Raw genomic sequence first — 16627 nt, 5'->3', positions numbered from 1 at the left:
TTATATTCTCCCAATTAGGATCCCTTTGTGACCAAGTGTATTCATTTGGGACATCTCAGCCAAGATTAACAATATACCCTGGGATCTTAACTTTATTATCTATTAGATCTATAATATGATCTAATCAAGTCAGCAAACCTCTTACACAGTAAGCACTGGATAGCTTTTTAAAAGTTTAAAACAATTTCTAATTTCCATGACCACTGCTCAAGAGTAAAAATTTATGAAGGAAATGAACGTAAGGAGGAAAAACCAGGGAGTTTCAAAGAGTTGAGACCAAACACACAAAATATGGCTGAGGAATAGAGTTAGTCCTTTGCTCTCCCTGCTTCAAGAAATTGTGATGAGAAAATGTAATTTAGAGAGTTCTAGTCATATACGTCAATTATATAATTCAAATAATGTCAAGATACAGCTAGGACAATTCTCTATATAATTCTTCATTTTTAAAAGCTACTGAAAAGAGAGTTCAGATTTACACAAGACGTACAGTTCTCTCTGGATTTCTTGTGTTACTTTAGGGTTGAAGTAAGGGCCAAAGGCTCTCTGATGATCTCTTGATAGTCTGAAATTAATTTTTTTGGTTGATATTTTTTAAACTGGTCCTCAGAAAGTCATCTGAGAAGTACTGATTGATATACACAACTCTTCCCCTAACCATGACTTTTCAGGAATTATTAGGAAAATCATTAATTAGGGTTCTCCCATGAGCATGTAAGACTGTGAGAGTTAAAAGGGACCTCAGCGATGATCTAATTTAAACTGCTGTGAAGCTAGGAGTCCCTTCAGTAGCATCCCTGAGAAGTAGTCACTCAGTCTCTACTTTAGTGCATATCTCCATTTTTAAAGTGTCCACTTCTATCTTTAGCGACAGCTTTGTTACTACAAAGCTCCATACAGTAAACAAACATGTTCCTTCCCATATTTTCTATCCACTGACCTTTACTTTTTAGAGTTAACAGAATAAGTCTATTAAAAATATGGCGGCCCTTGAAATATATAAATACAAATATACACAGAATCAATCATAACTTGAATGTCTAAGGACCATGAATTGTACTGGAAACTTTATACACATTTCATCTTTAATCCTAATGACAAACTTTATCAGTACATATTTTATCCCATTTTATAAGTGGGAAAGCTAAGAAAGTGAGAAATTTGATCTAAGAACACAGAGCTGGTTAAGTGGTAGGTTTTGTTGTTGTCGTTGTTTTTGCTTTTTTTAGATGAAGTTTCCCTCTGTCACCCAGGCTGGAGTGCAGTGGTGCGATCTCGGCTCACCGCAACCTCTGCCTCCCAGGTTCAAGTGATTCTCCTGCCTCAGCCTCCTAAGTAGCTGAGATTACAGGTGTGCACCACCATGCCTGGCTAATTTTTGTATTTTTAGTAGAGGCGGGGTTTCACCATGTTGGTCAGGCTGGTCTCGAATTCCTGACCTCAAGTGATCTGCCTGCCTTGGCTTCCCAAAGTGCTGGGATTATAGAAGTGGCAGGCTTTGAATCTCCATCTATTTGACTACAAAGGCTCAGAGAAGAAGGGGGGAAAAGGCTCTTTAAAATGTCTCACAAATAAACCAAACAAGGTTCATTCACCAGGCATGTGATTTACTCGAAATCATTCCTTCCCTAAGGAAACATATACTTTTAAATAATTTATCCTAGAATATTGCCTAACACCAATCTCATGTTAATAGATTTTAATTTACAGAATCAACTTCTCTTTTTTAAAAATAGGAATACGCCAGGCACAGTGGCTCACACCTGTAATCCCAGCACTTTGGAAGGCCGAGGTGGGACGATCACTTGAAGTCAGGAGTTCAAGACCAGCCTGGGAAACATGGTGAAACCCTGTCTTTACTAAAAACACAAAAACTGGCTGGGTGTATTGGTGCGTGCCTATAGCCCCAGCTATTCAGGAGGCTGAGGCATAAGAATCACTTGAGGCCAGAAGATGGAGGCTGCAGTGAGCTGAGATCCTACCATTGCACTCTGGCCTCTGTGATACCCTGTCTCCAAAAAAAAAAAAAAAAAAAAAAAAAGTTTGCCTTCCTCTCACTTAGGAAGCATCCCTTTTGTTCTTCACAATGCCTTAAGCAGTGTTTTCCCAGAATTCCTGGGATAGTATCAAGTAGGGGAACTGTTAAAAATACAAAATCACAGGCTCCATCTCAGAACCACCGAATGAGAATCTAGAATCTCTGGGAGATCTTTTTTTTTTTTCTTTAAATGAGATGGGCTCTCCCTCTGTGGCCCAGGCTGGAGTGCAATGGCGTGACCTCGGCTAACTGCAACCTCCGCCTCCCGGGTTCAAGAGATTCTTCTGCCTTGCCCTCATGAGTAGCTGGGACTACAGGTGCCTGTCACCATGCCTGGCTAATTTTTCTATTTTTAGTAGAGACAGAGTTTTGCCATGTTGGCCAGGCTGGTCTGAACTTCCAGCCTCAAGTGATCTGCCCGTCTTGGCCTCCCAAAGTGCTGGGATTACTAGCATAAGCCACCATGTCCGGCCACTTTTCTTTGAGACGAAGTCTCGCTCTGTCACCCAGGCTGGAGTGCAGTGGCGCGATCTCGGCTCACTGCAAGCTCAGCCTCCCGGGTTCATGCCATTCCCCTGCCTCAGCCTCCCAAGTAGCTGGGATTACAGGCACTTGCCACCACGCACGGCTAATTTTGTATTTTTAGTGGAGACGGGGTTTCTCCATGTTGGTCAGGCTGGTCTCAAACTCCCAACCTAAGGTAATTCACCTGCCTCGGCCTCCCAAAGTGTTGGAATTACAGGTGTAAGCCACCGAGCCTGGCCCGGCCTCTTCTAATTTGAAAATAATTTCAAATATATAAAATGTTGCAAAATAAAAATAACACAAAGATCACTCATATAACCTTTACCCAGGTTCACATATTGTTAGCATTGTATCCCACTTGTTTTATTCACTTGTTCTGTTTCTATGATAAACATATAAAACCTCACCTTTTTTGAGAATCATTTGAGGATATATTATATATGCCACAGTCTTTTACCCCTAAATTCTTCAATTTAGATATGGCATTAGCTACATGTCTCTTTAGCATCCTTTAATCAGGAACATTTTCCGCAGCCACTCTGCCTTTATGATACTGATTTTCTTTTTCTTTTTTTTTGAGATGGGGTCTCACTCTGTCACCCAGGTTGGAGTACAGTGGTGTGAGAACAGCTCACTGCAGCCTCGACCTCCCAGGCTCAAGGAATCCTTCCCGGCCTCAGCATTCTGAGCAGCTGGGACTACAGGCCCAAACCACCATACATGGCTAATTTTTAAAAAAGTATTTTTGGTAGAGACGGGGTCTGGCTATGTTGTCCAGGCTGGTTTAGAACTCCAGGCCTCAAATGATCCTGCTACCTTGGCCTCACAAAGGGCTGGGATTACAGGCATGTGCCACTGAACCCAGCCTGATAATGATATTTTTAAAGAATACAGTGTCATTCCTGCTTTTCATTACAACATCCTCATTTTGTGTTTGTCTGATGTTTCCTCATTGTCAGAATACTGTATAAGTGATGTGTTCTCCTCTGTGTGTCATATCCAGAGGTGCATAATGTCCATCTGCTCCTCAGGAATACCCAGTTTAGGTACTGCTTGATTTCTCCAGTGTATAATTATTGTTGCTCTTTCTTAAATGAATAATCAGTTTGTGGGGATATATTTTATGACCATGTAAATATCCTGCTCCTCATCAAAATACTGCCTTCAATTTAGTATCTATCGATGATTTGTGTCCAGTCTTCTCTTACCTGATCCTACCACGATAGCTGCAAAACGGTTTTCCAACTCCAGGATTCCCTCCATCAGTTGGCCTTTGGCATTATACTGTAAGCAAGGATTCTCCTTTCTCCCCATGTATTTATTTATAGTCAATATGAACTTATAATAATTTTTTCAATGATTTATAAATAATACTTTTGGTGCTCAAATTGTTCCAGATTTGGCCAGTGAGAGCTGCTTAATTTGGCCCTGTGTTCCTGTGACCTACCCCATAATTCTTTTGAGCATCTTCCTACCTTCTGTCATAACAAGTTGCTCCAGCCCCAGAATCAGCCATTTTCCTGAGGAACCCTGATTTTCCTCAGTGGGAAATAATAGCACTAGAGGAAGAGATCTGGGTGCTAGATGTGCTCGGTTAGGGTGTCTTTGCTTACTGGCCACTTCAGTGGGCAAGGTTAGGAAGTACATGCATGAACAGGCATACCCTGTTTTATGGCACTTTGTAGACACTGCATTTACATTGAAGGTTTGTGGCAGCCCTGCACTGAGTAAATCTACTGTTGCCACTTTTCCAACAGTGCTCACTTCATGTCTGTGTGTATTTTATAGCAATGAAGTATTTTTAAATTAAGGTATGTACACTTGTTTAGACATAATGCTGTTGCACACTTAACAGACTACAGTATAGCATAACCATAATTTTCTATGCACTGGGAAACCAAAAAATTTGCATGACTTGCTTAATTGTTTTTATTGCTTTATTGTGACATTCACTTTGTTGCAGTGGTCTGAAAGCAAATCTACAGTATCTCTGAGGTATGCCTGTATATATACATATTCACCTACATATATAAGTAATACTCACAACACACATGCATATTTTAGAAATTGTTGAATTTACAATGATACCCTCAAATTCCAGTACCCACCACCCCCACCCTGGGTTTATTTTTGCTGTTATTTTTAATGAGTATAGAAATTATTCTCATCAGGGATGTTTGAAAATCACTGCTAAAGATTGCTGATGAATTTCAGTCACAAGTTCTCATGCTCTCCCATGAAATTCATCTGGATCAAAAGACAAACTAATTCAAAGGACTAGGTGTTCCCTTTGCCCCCCATTTATCATAGCCATTGGTTCCCTCTTCCTACTATCTATTTTATTCAGTTCCATTCTGAGGACAATTATCTTTCCACATATAAGAGCATTACAGAAAGTGACCATTTGCTCAGTTACCACTAGCCAATGACCAGAGAGCTTTGAGCCCTCTTAGGGGTACCACCAATCATACATATGCAGGTATGTGTATGCGTATGGTAACATGCGCTCTGATATCCTCCTCCCTGCACTCTCACTGGTTTCACTTCTAATATTATAGTCTGTGCTATACAACTCCAGAAGGGAATCGTAAACATACCAAAAATTTACAAGTATAATTCATTATTTTCCTTATGTTCTCCTCTCTTCCCCTACAAAAATCTGCTTCCCCGTCCTCCATTTATAGTTAATATCAGAACCATCTATGAGTTGCCTAAGCTAGAAATTGTAAGCATCGTCTGTCTCTTCCCTTCCTGTATCACCCATAACAAATCATTTCAAGACCACTTAATTCTATCATATTTTGCATCTATCTCTTCTCTTTATTCCTATTAACACTATTTTGGGTTAGAACCTTGTTATTGCTCACTTGAATTTATAAAGATAGAATTGGGGTATGGGATAGAACTGTTTTTTCCTTTTTTCATCCTCAAGAACATAAAAATATTGGGGAGAAATGAGATACAAACGATACTATCTGTTACTTCCTTTGCCAAGTTTATGCCACTTTACTAGCTTAAAAAAACAAAATGTGTCAAAATGTGCTCAGAAAATATTTGGCAAATTACATTTATAAGTTAATACATATAAAACAATAAACCTGTTAACTCTGAAATGCTTTACATGTCTATTATAAAGATAGTTATAGGTTATGGAACCTTAAGCAATCTAAGATCTTTATACAGAAAACATATACACAAAATCCTGTCAGGCTCCACTCCATACTTAGTTTTTCAAAGCTTAGTTAGGAATATTTTTAGATTAAAAAAATTGATAAAAGAAAGCTCCCACAGAAAACATCAAACCCTTCTTTCTCTTATGAAAGCAGAGGTATCTATAGGCAGCAACATGTCTGTTTCAGGATTGGAGAATGTTACTCAGAATTCAAAAACTAAAATGATTTGATATTATAGTACCTGTAATAATAGTAATTCTTGACTGCCATGTGCCACATGTTAATATAAGCATTACCTCAATTAATCTTTACAAGAATGCTATGAAGTAGCTACTTGTTAGAATATCCACTTTGCAGATAGAGAAGCCATACAGAAATTAAGTGTTACAGTGGGACTGGAATCAGGCAGTCTATATCTCTAGAGCCCATATACACTTTGCAAAAAGTAATTTCTACTGCATGGTTTTTAGAACAAAAACTGGGGCCATATATAATTATGATGAAATATGGAAATGTAATTTATCTTAAGTACTATAGCAATAAGCCTAAATGCTTTTTTCAGAGGGAAAAAAAGAATAATTGCAAAAATTTCCATGGATTTCTCTTCCTTCCACACATTTCATAAATGTGGACCTACGTATTATAATATTTTAACCTTTCTTGAAGGCAGAGACTCCCCCTTATACAAGATCCTTGTACAGTATCTTATACATAGTTCTCAATAAACACATTTTCAATAAACATGTAGACCATATTCTTAGTTCAAAACACCTTTAGCCAGCTGATTCAGTATACATAAATATTATCAAATCTTACCTGGGATTCCTGATAAATAAATTTTACCAACGTGACAGATCTTACTTTCAAACACTTGTACTGATTTTCCCTGTCTCCCTGCTAATGAAGGGTAAGAGTCTGCAGTAAAGTGGCCCCCTGTTAGCCTGTGTTTGGCACAGAGTAGGGCTCACTAAATATTTACTGATTAAAGGCCCAGGAAAGTCAAAATAATCAGCCAATAAATAACTGAGAGACTGGCTATCTTGTGAACACAGAGGAGAGAAGTGGTAAACAGTGTAAGCTGTGAAGCTATATTGCCTGGGTTCAAATACTGGCTCTGCCACTTATTAAGCGAGACACAATGAGCAAGCCTTAAAGTCTCTCTTGGCATCAGGAGAGGATACTAATCATACCTACTTCACAGGATTTTTTAAAATAAGGATTAAATAAGTTAACACGTTAGGCAATTAACAAATGTTAGTTATTCCTACTAAACAGAATTCCTTTCCCTGTTATCAATAAAGTGACAAAATGCATTTGGTGGAGATTCTCTCATCTTCTTGAATAAACCTTCACCTCTTGCCCCAGTGTTACTCTTGGGAGGCATCAGCTCCACTACCATTTGAAAACTGTACGAATTCATTACAGAAGTGAAGCAATAAACGTCCATCATATACAAAAAATTTAAAGGACATTTTATGTCTAAAACTCTTTTGTGAAGACAACAGTCACAGATATAATTAATCAGATTTATGAACACTGTTATTTCTCAAAGAGCTATTTTCTAAACAGTCCCCCACCTGAGAGTATCTGTTTCATTAAGGGTCCTAATATCTCGTTTGAAGACTATCAAATTTCTTAAAAGTAGGCTATTTATAATGAATTCCTGTAATTTCTCATTTGCTTAAAAAAATGTAAAAATTCAGGACATTTACAAGCTACCACTAAAAAATACGCACCAGCAAGATAATCATGATACTTACTTCATCTCTATAAAGCGGACTAGTATAATACATTATGTCCATTGCACTGCTGTTCAGCATATCCCTTAAACCTCGTACTTTGTCAGGAGTAATGGAATCAACAGTGTCTACAAAAACAAGCAAAAAAACCAAGTAAATTAAACTTATAGAAAGTCTCTGTTATACAGTGTAATAATAACAGGAAGGCAAAGACAAGCAAAAGTTTTTTTTTTTTTTTTAAATTGTAAAGGGAAATATTGTTGCTGTTTGTGGTTGTACAACATATTTACAGGCTGTATGTATTTTTAAATTGTAAAAGTGAAAGGTGTACTACCATGCTGATCTGAAAATACTTCAAATGTCATTTTATGCATTTCCAAAAACAGTTTTTACTGTGAAATACAGCCACATATAAATAAAGGTATTTAATTATGAATGGGCAGTTTAAAGAATAATTTATAAAAAGAAAAACATGTTCATACCATCTAGTTTAAGAATACTGCTAGTATCTTACAAATCCACCATATATTCTGAAATGATCACAGGCCTCTCTAGCAGAGAGGGAGAAGTAACTACAGGTAAGAGGTTTGTATTAATTGTGCTTTTCCTTTTCCTTATAGATTTACTACATGTCCAATAATATTAATAACTGCACCCAATTACTTCTACAGAATTTACTATGTGCCAGAGCCTAAGTATTTTACCTGATTCTGAATACTGTGTAAATTGAGGTATTATCTATGGTTTGCTTGCACTCTTCCACCCAATCTTATGTTTCTGAGATTCATCCAAGTTGATGCATATAGCTGCAATCCACTCTTTTTCACTGTTGTATAAAATGCACTCTATACCTATATCAAAATTTATCCATTCTCTTTCTAGAGTTATTTGAGTTTCTGGTTTTTTGCTACTACTTATAAATCATGATCCTAAATAACACTGTTTTACATGTCTCCTGGTGCACATGTTTAAGAGTTTCTTTAGAGTATATCTCTAAGAAGTGGAACTACTGTGTCAAAGGGCACATGCACCTTCAACTTTATAAGATGATGTTAAATCTTCCAAAGTGACTATACCAAGTTTCATTCCCAAAAATAGTGAATGAAAACTCTCACTGCTATACCACCCCAACAACACTTGGTATTGTCACTTTCTTAAATTTTTGCTTGATGGGTATGAACGATACTTCACTGTGGCTTTAATTTGCATCTCCTTGATTACTAGAAAAAAATATATATACATAAATTTAAAAAATCTTTTCTTTCCCACTTAAGTTTCTTGTCCTTTATTCTGGATATGAAACCTTTGGCGGTTATATCTGTTGCTCTGTTGTAACATCTTTTTCTCAGTTTGTGGCTTGTCTTTCATTTTTTATGGTCTATTGGTAAAGAGAAGTCCTTAATTCTAATCTAATCAAATTTGTTAGTTTATAGTTGCATTTTTTTGTATATTAAGAATTCTTTCCCTGCACCTTGAGGTTGTAAAGATAGTGTTTTGTATATTTTTCTAAAAAGTTTTAAGGTCTTGGCTTTCATATTATCATGTTTTTGATCCATGTGAAATGTGAAGTAGAGATCATTTTTTACTTTTTTCCCCCATAGGACACCCAGTTACCATATGCCATTTATGGAACAGGCCATCCTTTCACCAACGATCTGTAATGCCAGGTATGACAGCTTTCCTGTTTAGGGAATCTCTAATCTGGTACACAGGTCTATTTGCCTATCCTTGTGCCAAGGATATTTACAGAAGTTTGAATACAGTACTAGGTATGGCTACCTAGTAGGTCAAGACTCTACCCCTCAAATCCGTCATTCTGTGTTTCGGCTATTTTCAGACCTTTGTTCCTTTTTTATTTCATTTTTTTTTTTTTTTAATTTTATGGGTATATAGGAGGTATATACATTTATGGGGTACATGAGATATTTTGATACAGGCATGTAATACATAGTAATCACATCATGGAAAATGGGGTATCCACCCCCTCTAGCATTTATCCTTTGTGTTACAAACAATCCAGTACTACTCTTTTAGTTATTTAAAAATGTACCACTAATTTATTATTGATTATAGTCACCCTGTTGTGCAATCAAATACTAGGTCCTATTCATTCTATTTTTTTGTACTTATTAACCATCCCCACCTCCCCAGCATCCTTCTCAGCCTCTGATAACCAGCCTGCTCTCTATCTCCATAAGTTGTTGTTTTGATCCAACAAATGAGAACATCTGCTGTTTGTCTTTCTGTGCCTGAGTATATAATGACCTCCCGTTCCATCCATGTTGTTTCAAATGACAGGATCTCATTCTTTTTTATGGCCAAATAGTAATCCATTGTACATATGTACTACATTTTCTTTATCCATGCATTTGTTGATAGACACTTAAGTTGCTTCCAAATCTTGGCTATTGTAAACAGTGCTGTAACAAACACAGGATGCTGCAGATACCTATTGAATATACTGACTGCCTTTCTTTTTAATATATACCGAGCAGTGGGATTACTGGATCCTATGGTAGCTCTATTTTTAGTTTTTTGAGGAACCTCCAAGCTGTTCTCCATCGTGGTTGTGCTAATTTACATTCCTACCGACAGTGTACGAGGCTTCCCTTTTCTCCACATTTCACCAGCGTTTGTTATTGCCTGTCTTTTGGATATAAGCCATTTTAACTAGGGTGAGATATCTCATTGTAGTTCTGATTTGCCTTTCACTGATGATCGATGACGTTGGCACCTTTTCATATGCCTGTTTGCCATTTGTATGTCGTCTTTTGAGAAATACCTACCAAATCTTTTGCCCATTTTTTTGATAAGATTATTAGATTTTTTTTCCTATACAGTTGTTTGAGCTCCTTATATATTCTGGTTATTAATCTCGTGTCAGATGGGTAGTCTGCAAATATTTTATCACATTCCGTGTGCTGTCTCTTGTCTCTTGACTTTGATTGTTTAGCCCTTTGTTCTTTGATAATCATTTCAGAATCAGTTTGTCAAGTTTCATGGAAAAACTCTGGAAATCCTGATTGGAATTACATGGAATCTATAGATCGATTTGGGAGAATCCACACCTCTAGAATAACGAATTTTCCAATCTAAGGAAATTATCTTTAAGTTGTGTTTAAGGTCTTTTAATTGTTTCTTTAATTTGTAACATAAATATACTTCTTTTGCTAGATTTATTTCTTGGAACTTTATATTTTTGATGCTATTTGTCTGTTCTTGGTATACAGAAATGCAATTATGTTTATATATGGAATTTCTATGTCACAACTCTAATAAATTACTTTATTAATTCTATTAATTTTTTTTTTTCCTTTTCTTTTTTCCCGGATATGGGGTCTCTCTGTTACCCAGGCTGGAGTGCAGTGGTTATTCACAGGTGTAATCCCACTAATGATCATCACAGGAGTTTTGGCCTGCTTTGTCTCCAACCTGGGCTCTTTCACTTCTCCCTGCTCCTGAAAGGTCACCATATTGACAGTGAACTTGGTGTGAACACCTGCTTGGCATAGTGCACTACAGCACAGAACTCCTGGACTCAAGTGATCCTCCTGCCTATGCCTCCGAGTAGCTGGGACTACAGTCACATGCCACTCTGCCCGGCCTAATAATTTTTCTGTATATTCTTTTATATATTCCGAGTAGACAACCATATGATCTACAAATCAAAACAGATGTTTCTGAGTCTTTGTAACTATTACTTCTTTTTCTTATCTTACTGCACTGCTAAGACTTTCAAGCAGAATGTTTAAATTGTAAGAGTGGATATCTTTGGCTTATTCCTGATTTAAAGGAAATGGTTTTAGCCTTTCACTGCCAAAGAACACAATGATGTGTGCTGTAGGTGGATACCCTTTTAAAATTATTTTTAAATTTACACACAATAAAATTGACTCTGAGTTTTAATGCATGTGTAGTTTTATGTAACTACTGCCAGGATCAGGATATTGAACTGTTCTATCACCCTGAAAAACTTCTACATGCTGCTCCTATAAATTCAAATCCTCCCTGCTTCCCCTAACTCCTGCTAATCAATGATCTGTTCTCTGTCCCTGAAGTTTTGCCTTTTCCAAAATGTCATGAAAATGGAAGCATAAAGTATATAAACTTCCAAGACTGGCTTTTTATTTTTTGAGACAGGGTCTCACTCTGTTACTCAGGCTGGAGTGCAGTGGCATGATCTTGGCTCACTGCAACCTCTGTCTCCTGGGTTCAAGTGATTCTCGTGTCTCAGCCTCCCAAGTAGCTGGGATTACAGATGCCCACCACCAAGCCCGGCTGATTTTTTTTTTGTATTTTTAGTACAGACAGGGTTTCACCATGTTGGCCAGGCTGGTCTCAAACTCCTGACCTCAAATGATCCACCTGCCTCAGCCTCCCAAAGTGTCGGGATTACAGGTGTGAGCCACTGCGCCCAGCCTAAGACTGGCTTCTTTCATTCATCAGAATGCCTTTCATACTACCAAAGTAGCTTAAACCTAACAGAAATTACAAACTCAGGAGTTTTACTAAATGGTAATTCATCCATATTATATACTTTCCTGAGAAGCCTGAGCAATTTACCTGTATGAATGGGAGAAGTTCAAGGGATCATGTTGTTATTACACTAGAACTTTACATATCAACCACTGCTGCTGAGATCTGTTTTGGTCAATAACATTCCTTTTTTTTTTTAACTCATTACAATTTTTGATGCAATTTGGGTTTGATAAACTACAACTGACATTCCTAACTGACTGTGAGACAGAATCACAGACCTGGACAAGTCCTTATAAATCGTAACTGACTATGAGACAGAATCACAGACCTGGACAAATTCTTATAAATCACCCAGGGAGGCAGTTTAACACTGTGATAAACATGGAATCTGCCATCATACAGAGCTAGATTCTGCCTGCCACTCTTAAATTTGCCTTTTAGTGAGTTTCAGTTTTATCAGTAAAATGGAGAAAATATAGCAGGTATTTCATGAATTTTTGAGACAATTAAATGAGATACTCCATGCAAAATGCACAGCAGACTGCCAGGTACATAGCAAAAGGCTCTGCAAATGGCAGCTGCTAATATTATAAACAGTATAACAACTCTCTCATTTTGCAGATTATGTAAATAATCAATCTAAACGTTCTGTTTTTATGATTTTAATTTTTAACGGACATAACTTTGTGTAAAGAAAGACACATATTTTAGTTGATGACAGATCTTTAAGGAAGACAACTAAACTGATTTTATTTAAACAAATATACAAATTCTCTATGCCAGATTGTAATTCACCAGCCCAGGGAACGTATGAAAAACAACAAAGGAAAAAAAAAATCCTGAGATTTTTATTTTTCGATTATGAGGGGAAAATTGTTAGAAAGAAAAATGTAAGCTCGTATGGAATTATGGAAAACAAATATTTTTAAAGTGCTGACAAATCAACTCAGTGTCAAAAATATTAGAAAACATTTTGTTTCCACTATATCCCTCCATCCGCCCTCACAATCCACAGAGGGCATGCATGAAAATAGTGCTATCTATGAAATCTATATAGTGGTTCAAATGATATTAGTCAGTATAATTATTTTAGAAATCAATGGATTTTATTTTCTTAAATAATCTAGAACAAAGGGTGAGTATACTTCAAGACAATTAAATTGAAGACACTATGTTCTCAATGAACAAGAAGTATTTTCTAAAACTTTCTGCATTTGTTTTGGTAAAAGTTTGCCATTGGCTAAATCATTCAATTTTTAAACAAAATATACCTCCATCAAGAGTAAGTTTTGACCGCCATTCAACAGGCAAAAATTCAACATGTGTTGCGTGGTTGGAAAAATGCCTTTCTTCTATTTTTCTTGCAGCCTCTCTCATCCTAAACAAACAAACAAACAAAAATGCAAACAAAGCTTTATGAGAATAACTTCACATATAAATGTATATGAGATAGAATGTATTTAATCATAACACTTCCATTTGCTTATAGCTTTGTCCAATTACACTCCAATGACTACCACACTAAGCAAGTTTGCAATGCTAGGATACCTTCATTTTGCAGTTATTTTCCTAAATTTGCTATCTACGATTTCAAATATTCCAAGCTTTTACATTATATTCTAAATAATTATACGTAAGAATTTTCAGTAGACAGAATGGCATAATGAATACCTCAGTGCCATCACCGAGCTCCAAATATTAGCAAGTCATGACCTATCTTGTTTCATCTATTGCTCTCTTCATCCTTTCCATAATATAAATTTTAAAGTTTTATTTTAAATATGAAGATACTATAAAATTGACTCTTTTCCCCCTTTCGGTGTCAGTAATATAAATTTTAGCACATGTGCAGATTTGTGATTAGTATTACACAATTCAGAACAGTTCATCCAGAAAAACTCCCTCATGCTATTCCTTTAGGAGTCACTCCCTTCTCCCATATTTAAAAACAAATCCTAGATATTGCATTATTTTGTCTGTAGTTTAGTATATATTTCTAAAACGTAGAAAAACATAACCTATTCAGTATTATCATATCAAAGAAATTAATCATTCTTTAATTTCAGCAAATATGTAGTTCAGTGGTCCTATTTTCCCAGTTGGACTATAAATATTATTTTATAATATTAAAATTTTTTTTACACTTGTTTAAACTGAGCTCTAAATACAATCCATGCACTGCAATTAGAAGACATGTCTGTACTACAGGCTCCTTTCTCTATTTTGCCTTGTAAAGGCATACCTTGTTTTACCGCATTCATTTTTTTTTTTTGAGACGGAGTCTCACTCTGTCGCCCAGGCTGGGGTGCAGTGGCCAGATCTCAGCTCACTGCAAGCTCCGCCTCCTGGGTTTACGCCATTCTCTTGCCTCAGCCTCCTGAGTAGCTGGGACTACAGGCGCCTGCCACCTCGCCTGGCTAGTTTTTTGTATTTTTTAGTAGAGATGGAGTTTCACCATGTTAGCCAGGATGGTCTCGATCTCCTGACCTCGTGATCCGCCCGTCTCAGCCTCCCAAAGTGCTGGGATTACAGGCTTGAGCCACCGCGCCCGGCCCGCATTCATTTTTTTAAAAAATTGCACTCTGCAGATATTACCTTTTTCTCCACTTTTTAAAAAACTGAAGGTCTGTGGCAACCTTGCATGGAGCAAATCTATTAGTGCATTTTTCCAATAGCATGTGCTCACTCTGTGTCTGTGTCACATTTTGTAATCCTCACAATATTTCAAACTTTCTCATTATTATTACATCCACTATGGCAAACTGCACCTGTATAAGATGAGCTTAATCAATAAATGTATGTGGTCTGACTGTTCCACTGACTGGGTATTCCCCAACCTTTCTCCTGCTCCGAGGGCTTCCGTATTATCCCTGAGAAACAATATTGAGATTAGGGCACTTAATAATTCCATACTGGCCTCTAGGTGATCAAGTGAAAGGAAGAGTCGCATATCTCTTACTTCAAATAAAACACCAGAAATGATTGAGCTTAGTGAGGGAGGCAGTCAAAAGCCAAGCATGCCAAAAGCTGAACCTCTTGCACCAGTTAGCCACTTTGTGAATGTAAAGGAAAAGTTCTTGAAGGAGATTAGAAGTACTACTCCAGTGAACACACAAATAAGAAAATGAAAAAAACCTTATTGTTGATAAGGAGAAAGTTTTAGTGGTCTGGATAGAAGATCAAAACAGCTACAACTTTTCCTTCATTTAAGCCAAAGCCTAATCCAGAGCAAGCCTTAACTCTTTTCAACTCTAAAAGACTGAGAGAGGCAAAGAAGCTACAAAAGAAAAGTCGGAAGCTAGCAGGTTAGTGCATGAGGTATAAGGAAAGAAGTTGCCTCCATAACATAAAAGTGCGAGGTAAGTGCTAATGTAGAAGCTGCATCAAGTTAAGAAGATCTAGCCAAGATAATCAATGAAGGTTGCTACATTAAACATATTCTCAACGTAGACAAAGAAGCCTTCTAATGGAAAAAGATGCCTAGGACTTTCACAGTTAGAGAAAAGAAGTCAATGCCTGGCTTCAAAACTTCAAAGGACAGTCTGACTCTCTTGTGAAGAGCTAATACAGCTGGTAACTTAAAGTTGAAGCCAATGCTCACTGACCATCCCAAATATCCTAGGGCCCTTAAGAATTATACTAAATCTACTGTGCCTGTGCTCTAAAAATGGAACAACAAAGCCTGGATAGCAGCACATCTTTTTTTACAGCATGGCTTACTGAATATTTTAAGCCCACCGTTGACACCTACTGCTCAGAAAAAAAAATGATTTCTTTCAAATGATTACTGCCTACTGACAATGTACCTGGTCACTCAAGAGCTCTGATGGAGATGTTCAAGGAGATGAATGTTGTTTTCATGCCTGCTAACACAATATCCACTCTGCAGCCCATGGATCAAGGAGTAATTTTAACTTTCAAGCCTTACATTTAAGAAACAAATTTTATAATGTTATAGCTGCTATAGATAGTGGATGAATCTGGGCAAAGTAAACTGAAAATATTCTGGAAAGAACCCATCATTCTAGATGCCATTAAGAACATCCGTGATCCAGTAATTCATGGGGGGTGAAAATATCAACATTCTAGAAGTTTGGAAGAAATGGATTCCAACCTCAAAAATGACTTTGAGGGGCCCAAGACTTCAGTGAGGAAGTGACTGCAGATGTATTGGAAATAGCAAGAGAACTAAAATAAGAAGAGTGTGAAGATGTGACTGAATTGCTGCAATTTCATGAGAAAACTTCAGAGGAGGAGTAGTTGCTTCTTATGGATGAACAAAGAAAGTGGTTTGAGATGGACTCTTGGTGGAGATGTGAATATTGCTGAAATGGCAACAAAGAATTCAGAATATGCCATAAACTTAGTTGATAAGGCAGTGGCAGGGTTTGAGAGGATTGATTCAAATTTTCAAGTAAGTTCTACAGTGGGTAAAATGCTCTCAAACTGCATTGTATGTTACAGGGAAATCTTTCTGAAAGGAAGAATCAATTGATGTGGCTAACTTCATTGTTGTCTTATTTTAAGAAATTGCCACAACCACCCCAAACTTCGACAACCACCATCCTGATCAGTCAGCAGCCATCAACACAGAGGCAAGACCCTTCAACAGCAAAAAGATGCTGTGAACTCACTGCAGCCTCAGATAACTGGTTAGCAACGTTTAGCAGCAC

At 37.1% G+C, this 16627-nt stretch overlaps 1 protein-coding gene across 4 annotated transcripts in view; it reads right to left on the bottom strand.

Moving 5' to 3' along the window:
• DDHD1 (DDHD domain containing 1) overlaps positions 1 to 16627 on the bottom strand; it is a 120120-nt gene that overhangs the window by 22243 nt on the left and 81250 nt on the right. For all 4 annotated transcript variants that reach the window (XM_023230835.2, XM_023230845.2, XM_023230855.2 and 1 more), the window contains 2 exons: positions 13226 to 13332; positions 7497 to 7603 (listed from right to left, as the gene is read on the bottom strand). In XM_023230835.2, coding sequence (XP_023086603.1) covers positions 7497 to 7603; positions 13226 to 13332 — 214 coding nt within the window. The remainder of the gene's footprint in view (positions 1 to 7496; positions 7604 to 13225; positions 13333 to 16627) is intronic.

This window comes from Piliocolobus tephrosceles, chromosome 6, assembly GCF_002776525.5.
Source record: "Piliocolobus tephrosceles isolate RC106 chromosome 6, ASM277652v3, whole genome shotgun sequence".
NCBI lineage: Eukaryota > Metazoa > Chordata > Mammalia > Primates > Cercopithecidae > Piliocolobus > Piliocolobus tephrosceles.
This window is presented reverse-complemented; position numbering and strand designations above follow the sequence as displayed.